At 48.0% G+C, this 17,807-nt stretch overlaps 1 protein-coding gene across 2 annotated transcripts in view; it reads right to left on the minus strand.

The window, feature by feature from the left end:
* Positions 1 to 300: 300 nt before the first annotated feature.
* The window catches only part of shf (Src homology 2 domain containing F), a 77,771-nt gene continuing 60,264 nt past the window's right edge, over positions 301 to 17,807 (minus strand). For both annotated transcript variants that reach the window (XM_084682382.1, XM_084682381.1), the window contains 3 exons: positions 8,148 to 8,316; positions 7,769 to 7,888; positions 301 to 3,205 (listed from right to left, as the gene is read on the minus strand). In XM_084682382.1, coding sequence (XP_084538508.1) covers positions 3,019 to 3,205; positions 7,769 to 7,888; positions 8,148 to 8,316 — 476 coding nt within the window. In that variant the 3' untranslated portion in view covers positions 301 to 3,018. The remainder of the gene's footprint in view (positions 3,206 to 7,768; positions 7,889 to 8,147; positions 8,317 to 17,807) is intronic.

Raw genomic sequence — 17,807 nt, forward strand, 5'->3', positions numbered from 1 at the left:
TTTACTTCTAGGATTGGATGATATCCAGGAAGTGAAAACCTGAAGCACAGAGTGGAGTTTAAAACAGTGCAACATAACAAAAGCACATCAGTGTAGTGATGCTAACAAGTGTGGCGGCCCCACTACTTCTTTCATTATTCACAGCACGTACAGTCCTTGACTCTCAGATATTATGGTGCTGAATATGGCACTTACCTTTAGAACGGCGCTTCACCATGGTAACTGGCAATGACAAATTAGAGGTCTTCAAATTGCTTTGTTGATTTTTATGAAACCTACAAAAAATAGCTCACATGATGGTTGGACTCATAAACTGTACTTTATTTAGTTTGAAACATGATGCCTCTATGTCCCCATACAATACATTCAGTATATACATTTGGCGATAAGGGACAGATATGTTATAGTAGTGCAGACATACATGAGAGGAAAATGTACACAAAAGCACTCATACAAACCAATGCTCTGGCAGATTGTGGCCAGAGAGACACAGAGCAAATCAGTGGCTGATGGCAGTTCACATACACACACACACACACACACACACACACACACACACCCACCCACACAAACCAAACACACTCACCCACCCACCCACACCTAAGACACTTCTCTGTGGGAGAAAAGGGCTTTTCTAGGTTTCCATAGAGACAAAACAATGCGAAGAGCGAGTCTGCTGATTGAGACAAAACCCCTAGTCTTTTGGGGTTTGTAGAGTGCCCCTTCATTCTGCCTCTGTCTCTCTCGCTTCCTCTAATCTAGGGGGGGAAAAACTCTAGGCTGGGCGGCTGTTGTACGTTTCTAAAGTAACATCTTTCTGTCAGCAGCAATAACTGAATCAAGAGCCTTATCTTTCCACCAGGGGTTGTTATCTCTAGAACAGGGGCTTCTTTTTAAGACATACTTATGTACAGATATATTTTGCTTTACCAAAAATGTCTCTCTGACAAGAACATACATTGCTCCTCTCCAGCCACATCATCCAGGTCCGTTATTAAGGTCCAGGCTAGTCTCGTGACACCCACAGACAGCCACATTAACTTCCCAGAAGGTCACATTTGGTGCACCTCAATCCTCTCTGCTCACCTACTCACCAACCAACCTAACAAAGCCATTCTCAGGCCTCTGAAGTATGCTTCTCTGTAAATAACAGTGAAATCCAGCCAATCAGCTTTAGATTCCAACCATTCTGTACCGTCCCCCTCTGCCACCTGAATGATCCTACCGTCGGTTATGAGACTGCTTAGCATACGTCACAGATATCAGAGAACGATCTCAACCTACAGAAATCGGGATCCAATTAAAGGGCGTGTCCGTCTCTGTCTCTCTGTTTCAGGAATAAATTATACTTAACAACCCCCTCAAGCTATTGATCAAATCTTAAAGACTTTACCAATGAAGAGAGATTACACACACAAACACATGCGCATACATGGGTGAACCGAGTAGAAAGGAGGAGATATTATACTCAGATCTGGCTGAACGTACAGAGGCTGGGTTGGAAAACAGGGCGTTCTGATTGGCCCAGCACATCTCCACGCAGTCTTTTGTGTGAGGCTCAACAATCCCATTGGTCAAGGAGACACTGCGACTCGTGTCTCAGAGTCAGGCCACAGAGGCAGACAGACTTGTATGGAGAAGAATTGGAACTGAAGCTCGAGCACCGACAGCAAATGATGAGGTTGGATACCACATCCAAGCTCTGTCCAAGCACGGTCACATTGGCACAGAACAACGAGAGGCCTTCACAGAGTAAGGAGTCATACACTTGCAACAATAATCTCCCCTTAATAAATTACAGTCACAGAACAATCGTCAAAAATAACTCAGCTGATCTATTGGACTGATTTGACCCATGCATTTATAAGGCATTAACCAAACATTTGTTTACTGACATCACACAATATCATAGTGAATATACATACAAATGCTGGAATCTGGAAAATCCTTTTTTGTTTTCTTTTTTTTTTGTTGAAAAAAAAAAAAAAAAAAGAACAAACATTTGACTGAGCGGTTTACATGAAAACATAGTCTTAAACCAAAGATGCAATTGTTTGGGAATCAGAGATGGAGTTGGGGGAGGAGGGTTAGGATCAATATCTGCAATCCCATTGTACCTATTGATCTGCAGATGGGCGAATGAAATAGATTTTCTGAGGTAGACAATGCAGGCATATTTCATTCTCCTGATGCAAAGCCATTTTCAAGCGGGGGGGGGGGGGGGGGGGACACAGAAAGGCTAATTTGGCCGAGGTCTCCTGTCCTTGCCAATGGGCTCAGAGAACTCAGGGCTGGTTTGTCTCCAACACACAGTTGGCTGTCTAGACGAAGCCTTACTGACCCTGTCACTGCCATAGCACACCCACATAGTGATGGATACGAGACAATATGGCCAGTGACGGGACAGAGACATCCGTTTGGAGAGCAAACGGCATTGCAGTTTCTCGCTGACAACGGGGTGGGTTCAGATAAAGAATTCTGGCCATCGTAACAGTACCAGTGTGCACAATGTCACGCAACTCCACACAATATCCCTACAGTTATGTGACTGTTTCATTACCAATTTTTAGGTTCCACAAACAAAACAATAATTGTTCAGTTTCTAAGACTCATAGAACAAAATATCTTTGTGTGAAAAGGATGGATATTGGCTGTCAGCTATGCCATGGCAGGAAACAACAGCAATGGGATTGGATCAATCTATAATGAGTCTATATTGTTGGGTGTTTGTAGTAAACAAAAACAAAATGACAAAACATATCTATGACATATTCTGTGACAGTGAGTCATTTCATGAGATGAAGAACGACAGAAGTAAGAGCAGGTCCGTAATGTCAGTGTATATGTGTGTGTGTGTGTGTGTGTGAGGAAAAAGTATGCGTTATTAATCTTCTCTGCTTCCACTTCTTTCAACTCCCTTGTGACCAATCAGACAGAGAGTGGAAGCATCGAGGGCCGTGAGATGGCCCAGACCAGACAGGCTGCGGCTGACGACTCGTGACGCAGGAAGTGATTTCACTAAAGTGTCCGGATGGCCACAGGGTAAAGCAGGGACATGTGCTCGGCCCCCTTGATGGGCAGCTTGCGGCTGGAGTAGAAGTGGATGATCTCGGGCACGCTGTCGAAGGGACAGCTGTTCTGACCAAGGATGTACTTGTTCTCCTTCGTCCGCGACAGCTTCATATGCATGAAGCCCTGGCTGCTCCTGCACATGGACAGAGAGGTGGACAGAGAGAGTTCAAGTTCAAGTCTTTTATTGTCAGGTACACAAGAGGAGGTGGACAGAGAGAGAGAGAGAGAGAGAGAGAGACATTGGCATACAGTTGTGTGGACAGGTGTAAGTGTTTCAACCTTCTGGTTTTCAGTAACAGGTGATAATACATCCAGGACCCAGGTTTCGAGACCAGCAGCATTCCACACTTTGAGCAAGTCATCAGTCTAACGAGCACCCAGGAAGAATCACTTAGGCTAGAGTGCTTAACAAATTCAGAGCAAATTACAAGCTTCCTAGGCTGAGTTGGAGCGTGTGCCGAACAGCTCTAACTAATCTCCTGCTCTAAAGTCTTGTCTTAATGAGAAATGGAGCCATATAAAAGTATTTTCTTTCTGCTGCAGTGGGCAAACCACAGCATGCCGGGGGGGGGGGGGGGATGGGCAGCGACACTGCTTTTGATCACCGAGAGGACGAGAGGAGTGGAGGAAAGGAGAAAAGTCCTCTGGACAATATTTATCTCAAGCTATTTTCACAACAACCTTGCTCACACTAACCAAGATACTGCCTGTCGTAAGGACGTATAACAAGTGTTCTTCTAGCCGAGCAAATATTATTAGCGCCGTCGATACACAAAAAACCTGTGAAACAACATCTCGACAATGACTTCTAGCCATTTTCTCTACATACACTCGTGTTTGTGTGTGCGTGTGTGAGGGAGAGAGACAGAAGTAAGGAGAGTGTGCCGGTTATCTACAAAAAACACAAGCACCAACTGAGCATCTTAAATGTGAACCAAGTCCATACTTCACTTATCTCCTAATTGTATGAGTGTATCCCTAGGCCACATGGTCTCACTGCGACATGGAGAGATGAAGCCATGCAGATTACACATGGACTACACATGCCAGGGGAGATGGGGACAGGAGAAACAGGTTCAATGAAGGGACACACATCAATACAAAAGGACATGCGGAACAGAGAACAACACACACGGCAAGCGCTTTATGCAAATTCAGGCCAGATTATGACGCGAGACCAAATCTTTCCTCTGTTCATTAGCGTCGAGAGACAAGGAGCTATTTCAACATGATGTAGTGGTTTTGTAGACCAAACAGACACTAACAACCACAGGCTTCTCTGATGTGGAATGTGACTATCGGGCTGGGCTGGCAGTTTAATAATATAGTCATCAGTACAGTTTAGAGAGATGGAGTGGGGGGGTGGGGGGGGAGAGGGAGAAGTGGGGTGAGATAGAACCAGGCCTAGTAAATGATGCAACGAGAGATGGGGTGGATGGAAAGTGTTAAAGACGGAATGGCCGGATGATCGTTTTTTAAGAGAGCTGGGGAAGTGGAGGGTAGCTGATCTCCATGCTGTAAACATGGAGTTAATACAGCTCTCCGACTCTTCCATTACTGAACCTCCGCAGAATATGCAGCAGCCATTACCCAGATCCTCATCATGACAGGGAGGAGATGAGGACTGAATACCCCTCGGTCTTGTATTGCTCCTTGGACCGGAAGCCATTCTGAAAGTCCTCCTGGAAGTGTGCTTGATTCATCTTTCTCCCTGTGCTGCTAGGAGACGAGCCTCAGGTTTCAGAGCCCCACACTTAAACAGCAAAACACTTCAACAGGAGCTCTTTTAGAGTCCCAGCTGATTCTCCTGCCAGCGTTTAGCTATGCTCCTCGTGTTTCAGTCCAGCTGAGGCAGAAGCCAAGACAACGGCGCAATGAAGCAGCTCCCGCCGATAACCGGGGCTATTTTTGAAGATCCGGGCCCTTTCGTTTCGTTATCGGATCGGTTTTATTTTCTAATTAGGATTAATTTCACTGGGGAGGTCTGCCGTGCATCTCCGCGGGGGCGTCGGCTTTGATTCGGGACCCTCTCATCCTCAAAGATGAATCTGCCAGACGGCAATCATCCCCTCTTATCTGTACCGTCACATATTAAATTGGACCATGAATGGTGCTTTCAATGCTTTACACCCACGACATCAGAAGAGGTGAAGTCACATGACCACAGATAAAGACATAAAGGAAGCAGTGACCTTTTTGAGTCTTATATAGACAAGAAATATCCTGGACGGCTATTCTTCTTCTTTACAAGCTGGCAGCACAAACAGAATGAAACGTGGATTTAAAAGTCATAAGACACACCTATGGCTTTAAGACAGTCTTTTCGAGCAAGAATGTGACGAGCCCAGGCAAAAGAAGACTCATTAAAAGACGTGAGACTCAAAGGGTTTTGTGCGGTTTTCTTTTTGGAAAGGTTCCTGTTGAATTAGGATCACCTTGAAGGACTAACCAAGAGCAACACACATGAGGATGAAGAGGCCTTGCTGTGCCTCTCAAGTTAAAGTCAAAGACACAGTATACAGACTGTGTCCAATCAGAGCTTCGCTTTTGAAACGACCAGAATCTTTCTAGTTTACCCATGTGGTACAGCATCAAACACATTTGTCTGCATAAATTCCCATTTTCCCCTTTCGTCAACACTTTCCTACCCACCTCAGCCAGTAAACCAAGGCTGTGTTAAGCTCCTTCCCTGGGGTACGGACGCCTACTCTAGCTCTATGGGGCCTGGTCCGCGCTAAACGTGTTTTACGTTTCAAAAAGAGCTCACACACTCATCGAGGGGAGAGGAGACATGGAGAACAGGGGGTGAGGAGATGGAGAGAGACGGGGGGGAAAGAGACAAGTGGGAAAACGCTCCCTCCCATTTGAAAAGCTCTCAGGGCTCATAACTCGCCCAAGTCTGGGCCTTCATCAATGATGCATTAGACAAACGTGCTGCTTCATGGCCCTATGAATATTTCAGCACGGGCAGACATGGAGGATCTCCGTGTTGGGTCTCTGGCCTTGGCCTCGGGGGTCTCCCAGCAGCAGGCGAGGCAGACGCATGGCGGGGCTGAACTCGGAGCCACCGCCGGCCCACAGAACACGCCACCTTCAGGAATCACACTGCAGATCGTTTATTGGCCTGATCGCTGGTGACCCTTCGATCTACTTCTTTTTCAACCAGGACAACGCAACATGCGGGCCGGCGACGCAGGAGGAGGAAGATTGGATACATTGCCCTGCCTTTCGCAAGTAGTCCCATTACGTTGTTCTGGAATAGTCTTCTAGTGGCCGGACAGTAAAGTTTATAGCTTTAACCTTTGCCCTCATCAAAGCCACTATGGTTGAGTGGTGCTCTGAGCAAGCACGAGGCAGGCAGGTCTGACAGGTCAGAGGTGCAGCTGTCCTGACAGAAAGGTCACATCGTTTCACCCCACACAGATCAGGACGACTCCTGCTGGGGGGTCAACACTTTCTTGTCACACACACACACACACACACAGGCCTTGCCTATGTTCCCCAGCCCCAGACTCAACCTCAGCCTCGACCCCAGCTCCAGCCCCAGCCATTACCTCAGCCCCAGTCCCAACAACGTCTGGTCTGGTCAATCAAGTCCAACACTGTAATTGGCTGTAAATGTCTCTAGGCTGGGAGTCCCAGAGCTCCCATAATAATATCAGCCAGCCAGGCAGCATCAGGAGAGTGGATCATCTCTGGACAGCGTCATCCTCTCCTGTCTCTTGCTAGCAGACAGGAGGACACAGCAGAAGATGTAGCAGGCTGGCGAAATGAGGACCTCACGTACCGACACCTCCCGGGCCCAGAATAGCTCCTTGTCATGAATAATATCAGCGTGCAATGTCTTACATCTGGTCCTGTTTTTCTGGCTCGCGCAATCCCATCGTCACAGCAAGGGAGACTTTCAAATGGGGTCTGGAGGAGGAGGCAGTGCTGTAGATCTGCCTAGTTATCTGAGTAGTTATGCTCTGTGGCCGCCGGTGTATGCAAAAGCGTGTGTGTGTGTGTGTGTGTCCCGTGGAGAGAAGTTGGTTGTCAGGTACAGAGCCTTTCGTTCCCGCTGACATCCATCATCCCCACTCCCTGCGGCGCCAACGGCTCCCTGATCCAATGAGATGTGACCGCACCGGAGGGGAGCGCGTCCCTTTGCGCTCAAGTAACCGCCGCAGAAAATGTCAGACAGGACTAAAACCAATCAGAGTCGGCCACTCGGCAGGGACCTGGATAAGGGTCACGGCAGGGGTCCGGAGGTCAGGGAGAGGGGCCAATTTTAACTGTGGTCTGGACACATCAGCAAATCAGAGAGCAGACGGAGCAAAGAAGGTTAGTTGGAGGAGGGGGAGGATAGGGGGAGGACAGGGGAGGCATCAGGTACAGGGGAGATAAGGTCAATAAGGTGAAGCTTATTACCATACTGGACAGGCTGACTATGCACCACTTGCTGTGGCTCTGCAGTAACAGTGTGTTCAGCTTCTACTGCACGTGATGTTTAATCGATGCTAACCTCTTAACGGCAATGGTTTGTCATGTGGTGTAAGTTCCTTGAAATCAGTGTGTGTATGTGTGCGTGTGTGTGTGTGTATTGCTCTCTCGTTCCTGGATGAGATACTTACTTTTCAGATAAACCACATTATGATCAATCAAATTAGCTTAGTGGATGTAAGTGAATGTGTCTGTGTGTGTGGAGGGTTCTTACTTGAGGGAAAGGGAGAAATCGTTCTTGCTGGTCTCGCTGTTTCTCACCAGGTAGCTGGCCTCCTTACACAGCCGGAGCAGAGTCTCAGCATCGGTCCTGCTGATCGCTCCGTGGTACCAGCTACCGAGAGAGACGAGGGGGAGGGAAAAGGAGGAAGGGGAACAGATGGTGGGTTTGAAACGATAGCAACAACTGGTCTTCCAGTCAGAAGACAACCTAACGATAAAATAGAAATGCTCACAAAAAAATTCAAACAAAGCCTCTCCAGCCAACAAAGGAATAGGTCGCGATACAAAATGTGAATCTTTACTTGGGATGATATTAGCAGGAAAACGAAGGTGAGGCAAACTGGAGAGGGCGGTCTCTTTGTGTGACTTACAACTGGCTTTCCAGAGGCATGGCGGGGTCAACGCGCTCGCCCAGGGCAGAGGGATCCAGAGAGTTCATCTTGGTGTTGACCAGACAGCCACTGGTGTGACGCTGGGCCGGGCGACCTTTGCCCTCCTTGGTGGGCGACATTCGAGACTTCTCCACCCCATCGAACTGGACTGTAACACAGGAGACAGACGGTGAAAATGTCCCTCTCTGGAAGCTAGAACAGATAAAAGCAGACTGTAAAATAACAGCTGTCAAACATGAAATGATGGACGTGCTTGTGGATTTCTCATGCCTTACACCCACAGCATAAAGGTCAGAGTGGTACATGGAGTACTTTGCTTGGCTAATCAATGATGTGCCCTTCATTTACAGTTGAAGTCAATGGGCATCATGTGTTGCAAATACAAGCTCTACGTGACTGAGTTGCTGTAAGCCCATTTAGCAGTCACCATGTTGTAGTCAAGCCTTTGCTACACTGAGCCATGCAAACGAGAGGAGACAGCTAGCGGAAGTGGGTTTACACACACACACACACACACACACACACACACACACACACACACACACACACACACACCTGTACACCGTATCCATGTGAAGGACACTGAAGACAACGGAGCAGGGAGAAATCAATGGTGCCTCACTGTGTACACATTCCACAGAACCAGGACAACACAACAAGCTCAACAGCAGCCCAGGTTAATCATTGAACTGGTCCTTTAAAAGCACCAGGGTCAACAAAAGAATTGACCGTTTCTTTGGAAACCTTTTTTTGCGAGGGAAAACGCCACTCACTGGGGATCAGAGGTGAACCATCCAGATTGTGACACGACACCGCCTGGTGTCACAAGGTCAAGCAGCTGGCCGCGGACTGGTCTGGAACATGCAACACGATCATCGTGTTTACATACAGGCTTGTGGGCAAAGAGAGAGGGGACCCTGGGAGGGGAGAGCTGAGCTGAAACTGAAGAACTTCCTGGTTACGGTCACCAGGTCAAACACACCATCTCAACAAAAATAAAGCCGAGGTGTTTTTTTGTCTGCGTTTATTTTCCGTAATTGATCACGCCATCGTCGCAACGCCTTGGAAGAGATGCCGTTTGAATCAAACTAGGGCTGCCTCACTTCCCTAAGTCATAACTGCAGTCACCCGTAAACATCAAAGACCGTTCAAGCGCTTTGATCGCTTTAGGGTTAAAGAGATGCACGTCAAAGTTGAGTCAGGCGGAAGGCATCAATTTAACACGGTGCTAGATGGGAGTGCATCTCTCTGCCCTCTCTGCTTCACTCTCATCAGCATTCTCCATCTCCTGTTCCCCCCGTCATTTACATTTAGTCATGTAGCAGACGTTCTTATCCAGAGCGACTTACAGTAGGTTCAGGACATTCTCCCTGAGGCAAGTAGGGTGAAGTGCCTTGCCCAAGGACACAACGTCATTTGGCCGCTCAGCCATCTGTCCCCCCCCGTCAGTCTGGAATGGTCCTGATCTCTGACTTTCATCACCCCGAGTTGTCATGGGCATGACATGCCCCGCCCCTGCGCAGGCAGCTAGACACGTCGACGTCTAGACCACAGCTCCAGTCAGCTCCAGTCAGCTCCAGTCAGCTCCAGACAGCTCCAGACAGCTCCAGTCAGCTCCAGTCAGCTCCAGTCAGCTCCAGACAGCTCCAGACAGCTCCAGTCAGCTCCAGTCAGCTCCAGTTAGCTCCAGTCAGCTCCAGTCAGCTTCAGACAGCTCCAGACAGCTCCAGACAGCTTCAGTCAGCTCCAGACAGCTTCAGTCAGCTCCAGACAGCTCCAGTCAGCTTCAGTCAGCTTCAGTCAGCTCCAGACAGCTTCAGTCAGCTCCAGACAGCTCCAGTCAGCTCCAGTCAGCTCCAGACAGCTCCAGTCAGCTCCAGACAGCTCCAGACAGCTCCAGTCAGCTTCAGTCAGCTTCAGTCAGCTCCAGACAGCTCCAGTCAGCTCCAGTCAGCTTCAGTCAGCTCCAGACAGCTCCAGTCAGCTTCAGTCAGCTTCAGTCAGCTCCAGACAGCTTCAGTCAGCTCCAGACAGCTCCAGACAGCTTCAGTCAGCTTCAGTCAGCTCCATTTCACATTCCCGCAGGCACACCTCCTGCTTGGTGCAGCTTCCCCCACCCACATTCGAAGGCTGACAGAACAGCTACCGGTAAACAAATCAATCAATGCAGATGTGTTATGGGAAACCAGACCATGTAAAACACTGAAGTCAGTCAGGATACATACTAACTCTCAAAACTAAATCTCAATGAAGAGCACATTAACCACTGGCAACTGCAGATGTGATGTAAGTTCACCATTAACCAGCAGGGGCTCCCCTCAACCCCTTGTCTATGGTGTTGAGTCCCTGTGTGTCTGAGTTGCCTGGTCAGAACCCACTGGAGCATTGCTCTAAACACAAATCCGTGGAAATGACTACAAATAGTTTTTACCTAGGTTTCTGCCTTTTGTGGTGCCCCGCTGGTCACAGTTAATAATGCTGCTGTATAGTGCAGCTGAATTACTACACGACAATGTGTCGCTTCAGTGAGTTGCATTCAAATGAAAGGCTGTCAAAAAGCATATGGATTGCATCGCCAGTATGTAGCATGTGTGAGCAACTGTGAACAATGTGCAAAAGCAGCAAATGCATGTTTATTGTATGTGTGTATGTGGCATATGGTTTCCATGGAAACTGACATAAGGGGAAGGGATATGTGTGGATTTGCAGCCCCTCACCCCTATCAGGGCTCACAGCATGAAGACTCTGCCAATCTAGGAATGTTGCTGTGGGAGAGAGAGACTATGGTCTACAAGATGTTTGGTTTTCTCTGGATTAAACATGATACTAATCATTATTATACATTATTATACCTATGGGTTCCCCTGTCATCTCACGTATGTGTGTATGTTTGTGTGTGCGTAACAGAGAGAGAGAGAGTATCAGAGACAGAGAGCATTGTAGAGAGATTATTGTTGAGAGAGCAAGAACGACCGTGAGAGAGAGAGAGAGGGAGAGAGAGGGAGAGAGAGGGCAGGTGAATGATTTCAGGTAGGAACATGTCTGGTAGTGTGTAAGGACCTAACTTCACCTCTGTCCTAATACCTGTGACAAAACCTGTTTAGATACCATCTCATGAACATGACGTCAGCGTCACGGGTCAAACTACCACAACATTTGGCAGGAACGTCACCAACATACCTACCCTCTTATCACTGGTTTGGCCATCAAGGCCAAGCCTGACCTCAACTGTTTATATCCACCACCAAAACCCATGTGAATCCCTCTTCCACAACATTCTTTACACCCCAATTCAACTTTCACTGACGCACAGTAACATGCTGGCTATGTGGACAAGCTGATTATAAATACTTTTATAATCAGCTTTTATATAAATACCTTTTTCCTCTTCCCTGACTCTCCTCCGCCTGCACAGGTCAAACGGCTGTTCTCTGCGGGGATCAACCCATCAACCTATTCCTTTCACAAGCTGCTTTATTCTGAAGGCCGTGCAAAAAAAAGAAAAAAAAGAAAGAAAGAAAAGAAATATGAAGAAAAAAAAGAAACAGGAAAAAAACTGACGAATTTCAGGAGTGAGGCTCCTGTACAAAACAAAAGCTATCATTTGATTTGTGCCAGTGTGGTTGAGGCCGTGTCTGCCATGATTGCCAGCCATCTCTCCAGAAATGGCTGGAACTGAAGCTGCATTACGGGTTCAGGGTGAATGTCACTGGAAGTCACCCCAAGACTCGTTTCATTTCATTCAGCTGAGCCCAACCTCCGGACGGACAAGAGGAGATTGAACAGGGGGGATTGACACACAGGTGAACAAGAGTTCTGAGAGGGAGTTAGAGACATCTAGATGTGCACACACACACTTCACTCTCAAGCCTACCCCCAGTGTATCTGTGTCTGTGTGTGTGTGCTGCATCACTATTATTGCGTGTAAAGCAGAGCAAATGGAATCTCTTTATCAGATTGAACCGTCAGTCCGAGGGTGATGGATAGCTGATAGATCCACCTCCTTCAGCCATTCCACCACTCCCAGAAGGATTTCAGCAAAACAGGGGTTGATGAAAGGCATCCGATTGGCCAGGGCCTTGATAAACAGAGGCCACAGGGGTCAGAAGGACTTCTCTGGAATCAGAACAGTCAAGAGACAGCCATCTGTTAGGGCCACTGTGGAAAGTACAATTTACTCGACCACACACTGCTTCTCTCTTAAGACATAGACCTCCTTATTAGTAGTTTTTTTTTTACTAATTAAGACAGCTTAAGGCAAATTAATTCTCATTTTCTGATGGTACGTTCATCAAAAAGAGTAAGCTACCCGGTGGGTCGATCCTTCAGTCTACTGCTGTATTACAGAGTCACAATTAAGATTTCCAGCTTGACATGTGGAATGATTAACTGGGCTGCAGCTCATTGAAATGCATGACACATCCCGAGACGAGACGTACCGAGCACGAAGCCATACAGTGCCGAGGGAGCGAGCCGCCTTGTAAAACCACCAGCTTTTTAGCTGGCATTCAGATACATTTCTCATGGAACTAGAATGAGAGTGTTGAGAGGATTACAGTGATATAAATAGAGTGCACCACTGACAAGCCCAACGGTCTAAATCTCGGATGGTTTCAACGGCAAGGCATGTTTCTTTTATCAAATATATAAATGTATTTTAATGAGTTTTTCAAAGACAAAAGAAAGAGCCTCAAAAGGCACCGAAGGCTGCACTACCTTTCAGGGAATCTTTTGGGTGGGATCTCTTTTAATTAAATTGTTTTATATTCTACCGAGACAAAACCAGGGGAAGGTGAAACAATGGATTAAAATCCCAGACAATTAATTCCTGTAAGAAAACAAAGGGTAAAGCTCTTCATTACAACCAGACAAAGAATTTCCCCACATTTTTATGCAGATGATGTATCTGTCCGTCCATCAATATTTTCAAATGCTGATCGGCTGAGCTGCAGACACAGGTTCTGCATCAGTGCAACAGCCCCTGTTCTACACCATTCACTACAGCTAACCCTAATAGGCTATGCTAACCCTTATAGGCTATGCTAACCCTTATAGGCTATGCTAACCCTTATAGGCTATGCTAACCCTAATAGGCTATGCTAACCCTTGTGGGTCAGTAGTTCTGTGTGTCACATTCTTATCACTGGAGATGCATGCCATGGTGTGATTCTGGATCCCTAGTTATCTTGGGTCAGGGACCTTGATTGTAACCATACTTACAGAGGTCGCTGAGGGCAGCCCCTCCCCCCCCCCCCTGTCTACTGATGCTACCTTTGACCCCCCCCCCCCCCCCCCTCGGCCCCCCCCCCCGATCTAGTGGGAGTTCAGACAGGGGGAGGATCGCCTTACACCCAGACGCCAGTCTTAAACCCACTCACATCACAAAGGGCCATACAGTAATTCCCACAGAGTTAAGAGACCATAAATCATTCACTGGTCCTGTTCTCACCCACGGAACCCAGCGGTGTTTTCTTACTGTGTCACGCTCACAGTCCCCCCCCCGCCAAGGGGATACAATGACCAAGAGTTTTAGTTCTGCTTCACATGTTCTTCTTTTCCTTGGTAATTAGTCAGTGCTTGTGAAGTGGGGAAGAGCTGCACACATCAGCAGACATGGACACTAATTGAACGTACGGTATTGTTTGCTCAGAGAGTATGGCCAAGGTCATACGCTTTTAAGAGCGTCATAAATGCTTTTACCAAAACAGAGACACAAAACCTTTAGATTGAAATGTCTACTATAAAATATATGGATTGTGGAGAGAGAAATTTGGAATAGCTACGATTATATTGACAAAGGCAATAGGGGTCACCTGCAACTGCAATTACCCATTCAGAAGGCAATTCAGCACAATTAAAACTAATGAGCCTTCGTTCTTCAAACCTGGACTGTTGCTAGTGATTTTCTGCCACATGTAATCCAGATGGAAAAGTGGTTCTAATACTGAGGTAATGTGCAATGCCAAACTGATTTAAGATCCAGTGGCTCTGATCAATAACAGACACTATAACTAGGTAAGATAGAAAATAACTGTCAAGGTGTAGCCACTTCAAACCTGAAATGCTTATTCCTCCCCACACATTACATATTTCTGAAGTCCTTAATCAAGATGGAGGAATATACAATCACAAGTGTAATAAAAAGGGGAGTGAGTGATGGAAAGAGGAAGAGAGACGAACACAGAAGAGACAGAGAGAGACCACGGAGAATGAAATGAAGGGACCACGGACGGCGAGGAGGGGGGGGGGGGAGACAGGGGACAATGGTGACAGCGTCACCCACCATGGTGTTGCTGGTCGCAGGCTGTGTTCCCAGGTGAGGGGGAGGGCGAGGCCTGGGCCTGGGGGGAGGAGACTGGAGACTCCAGCTCCTCCATGAGGGCGGGGCTGCTGTTGAGCTGCCCTACAGGAGGGGGCCACGGCAGGTCCTTGATACCTTTAATCTCTACTGCAGGCAGCCCCGGTCACCATAGGAGGAGAATGGGAGGAGGGAAAGAGAGAGAAAGAGAGAGAGCGAGCGAGCGAGAAAGAAAGGTAGAGAAAAAGGTAGAGAAAGAGAGGGTCAGAAAGAGAGAGAGGAAGAGAAAGAGGGAGGGAGATCAGGAAACGAGAAAGATGTATCATGAAGCGGATCCAGAAGGAAAGGAAGCAGAAGGAGGGATGGAGAAATAGAGGAAGGGAAAAAAAGAGAGCCAAGTCAGAATAAGGGAAAATGCATACACACACACCCCCTTCCACACACACACACACACAGACACACACACACGGTACACTTCAGGACAGGTTTGCACAGTGCAGTAGAGCAGAGCAGGTCTGAAAGGGAAGGAATATTAGTTTACCTGAGAGAAGCGAGACTGCGCTCTTTGGCCTTTCCCCTCGGCCTCAACACGCGTCTTTGATGCTCTAACAACACAGCGAGGGATTTGGAATTAGAGTTCATCACCCCTGGGTACACCAAGACCTCCACCATGAGGAGAGTGGCTTCTGGAAAACACTGATGAGGCTACGAAGCCCTCAGCAGGCCCCAAGATCGTCTGGAGTCAATAGTACCTCACTGCTAACTCACACTCAGCCAGGCTCATAACTAAGTTACCCCCCCAACAATGAGATAAACAGCGGGACAATTTTCTCCAGTGGACCGAGTCTCAGTTCTATCCATTGTGACAGTGGACATTCCCCAGACATAGGGTAGGTCCTTAGTAATGCATCACCCCCTGTCCAGACAGGACGGAGTATTACCAGAGTAAATGGAGAACTGCTCTGACACGCCATCTTTCACAGAGAATGGCCCACTTGTTAATAGCAAGAGAGGCTTCATAAATAAGACACAGACCAGAAACGCCCCCCCCCCCTCCCCTCCCTCTCCCCTTATCCCAGCAGAAAGCCAGTGTTAGTGACTGAGGCTAATAAAGAAACACGACCCACAAGGACTGGAAAGCGACATCCGGGGATGAGATGTGGCCCTGTCAGGTTCCACACACGCTTCTGTTATGTCCTCTTGTAATTGAATTTCCCCTCATAAAATAATACAAATAGTAGTGGTAAGCTGTGCTTTGTTTGAGAATGAGCTCCCCAAACCCGCCATCTCAGTTTGCCGGGCACAGGAGAAAGTCTATTCACACTAAACTACTCGACTAGACATCTTTATATTGACATTCACACCTACAGTTTACAGAGAGAATCTATAGTCTCATCAGGCAAAGCCCACCATTAATTCAGAATCACCCACCTCAGGCGATGAGCGACTGTTATTTTCAAACGTTGGATGAAATCCAGGGGTGCATGTCTGTGTGTATGTTGGGGATTTAATGCGTGTTTGTGTGTGCGTGTGTTTGTGTGTGTGTTTGTGGGTGTGTGTGTGTGTGTGTGTGAGGGTGTGTATGTGTGATTGCAAGCGTGTGTCGACAGCCGCCTGCGCATCGCCGGGTTTTAAATGTTGGCAAACGAGCTTTTTTACTCAGCGAGCAGATGAGCAGCACATAATGGACTTGTCCTTGTTCTGTCCTGTGGAAGATAGCTTTGGGCTGCAGTGGAACATGCAAATGAGAACGAGATTTCCAGCGGCCAGATGAAGAAGGGGAAACTGGAGAATATTCAGTCAGACAAGCAATTACAGAGCCCTGCAGACGTGTCAGGGAGCCGGGCTCAGAGAAGCACAGCTGTGGGCCTGCCCGCTGTGATGAGCACTCCCAGCACCATTCACCAAGTCCGGCTCAACACGTCCCCACACACAGCCAGGGGGGGGGCCTCTCCCCTCAGAGAGGTGAACCGACCGGAGGTAGTGAGGTCGGCAGGAGGTCGGGAGTGCCAGCAGCTCATATAATAACTTCTTCCACTTTCGGGGTGAAGCCGGGGGCCGGGCCGCAGTGCGATTCACAAGACTAATTCCTATTTCACATTTGCAGATTAGCGTGTAATTGTTTTGGGAAGGCGAAAGCTGTGCTTAGCGTGGCCTTGCTCCCGAGGAGGAGGAGGAGGAGGATCTCCAGGGTTGAGCTCAGCTGCGCTTGGCTGCACTGCAGAATTATGTGCTGAAGTGTCAAACAGCCCTTGTCAAAATGAAGGTAAACTAGTTCAAGTGGCAGAAGTGGCTTCAAACCCTCCAGGGGACAGTTATTTCCCTTACCCTCGAACCTGTTTGAATTGGCTGACAGCCTCCAGGCCTTTCCTCTGAATAAACCCTGGCTCAGATGTGATGCTGTTGAAGGGCTGCTTGAGAGGTTTAGGAGGACCCCTGTGTTGTTCTGTCTCTCTATAAAGTAACCTCTCTATGCCTTTCGATGAACTTTTTGACATGCGTTATTTGTTGCTTTGGATAAAAGCATCTGGTAAATGAAGTGTGACGAGAACAGGGAGCAAAGAGTGACATGCAAATGTTTTAGTCAGTGCTTTATGACAGCACATGGGAGAGAGAAGAAAAAAAAGAAAAAAAACACACCAGCCATTTTGTGGTTCTGAATTTTGTAGTCTGCACACCACGATCTCTGGAGGCCTTGCCTGTTCCAGTAACACACACACACACACACACACACACACACACACACACACACACACACACACACACACACACACACACACACACACACACACACACACACACACACACACACACACACACACACACACACACACACACACACACACACACACACACACACACACACACACACTGTTCTAAATCCATCTGCGTGCCTGTGCTAGCTGGTTGGGTACAGGTTGTTGTAGTTAACTCTGCCCTATGAGTGACGCAGGAGAGTTGAATGGAGGTAGGGAGGCTGTCCCCTGATGTCTCAGCAGGCTACAGCCTGGAGCTCACCCCATTCCAGCAGGCCCCTGGAGACTCCCCGAGCCCAGAGACAGCCTCCCGATCCCACCCTGCCTACCCCCAACTCCCCCTTTCCTCCAGCCTGCACACCTCAGCTCTCTCTCCCACATACAAGCTGTCACAAAGTCTTTGCAATTAACTGTAACGAAGAAGCGCCGGCATTAGGCAGGGCGGGGCGAACGTGTTGTCTCTGGGGGATGGCTGTGTCTAACAAGCAGACGCGCACGCCTCGGAACACGTTCCAACATCGCATTCCATCGTCTATAGGAGTTGACAGATGGATATCACACTGCATCACCAGTGTTTGAGCCGAC

The sequence above is a fragment of the Hypomesus nipponensis genome, chromosome 19 (genome assembly GCF_054491055.1).
Source record: "Hypomesus nipponensis isolate SF chromosome 19, ASM5449105v1, whole genome shotgun sequence".
NCBI lineage: Eukaryota > Metazoa > Chordata > Actinopteri > Osmeriformes > Osmeridae > Hypomesus > Hypomesus nipponensis.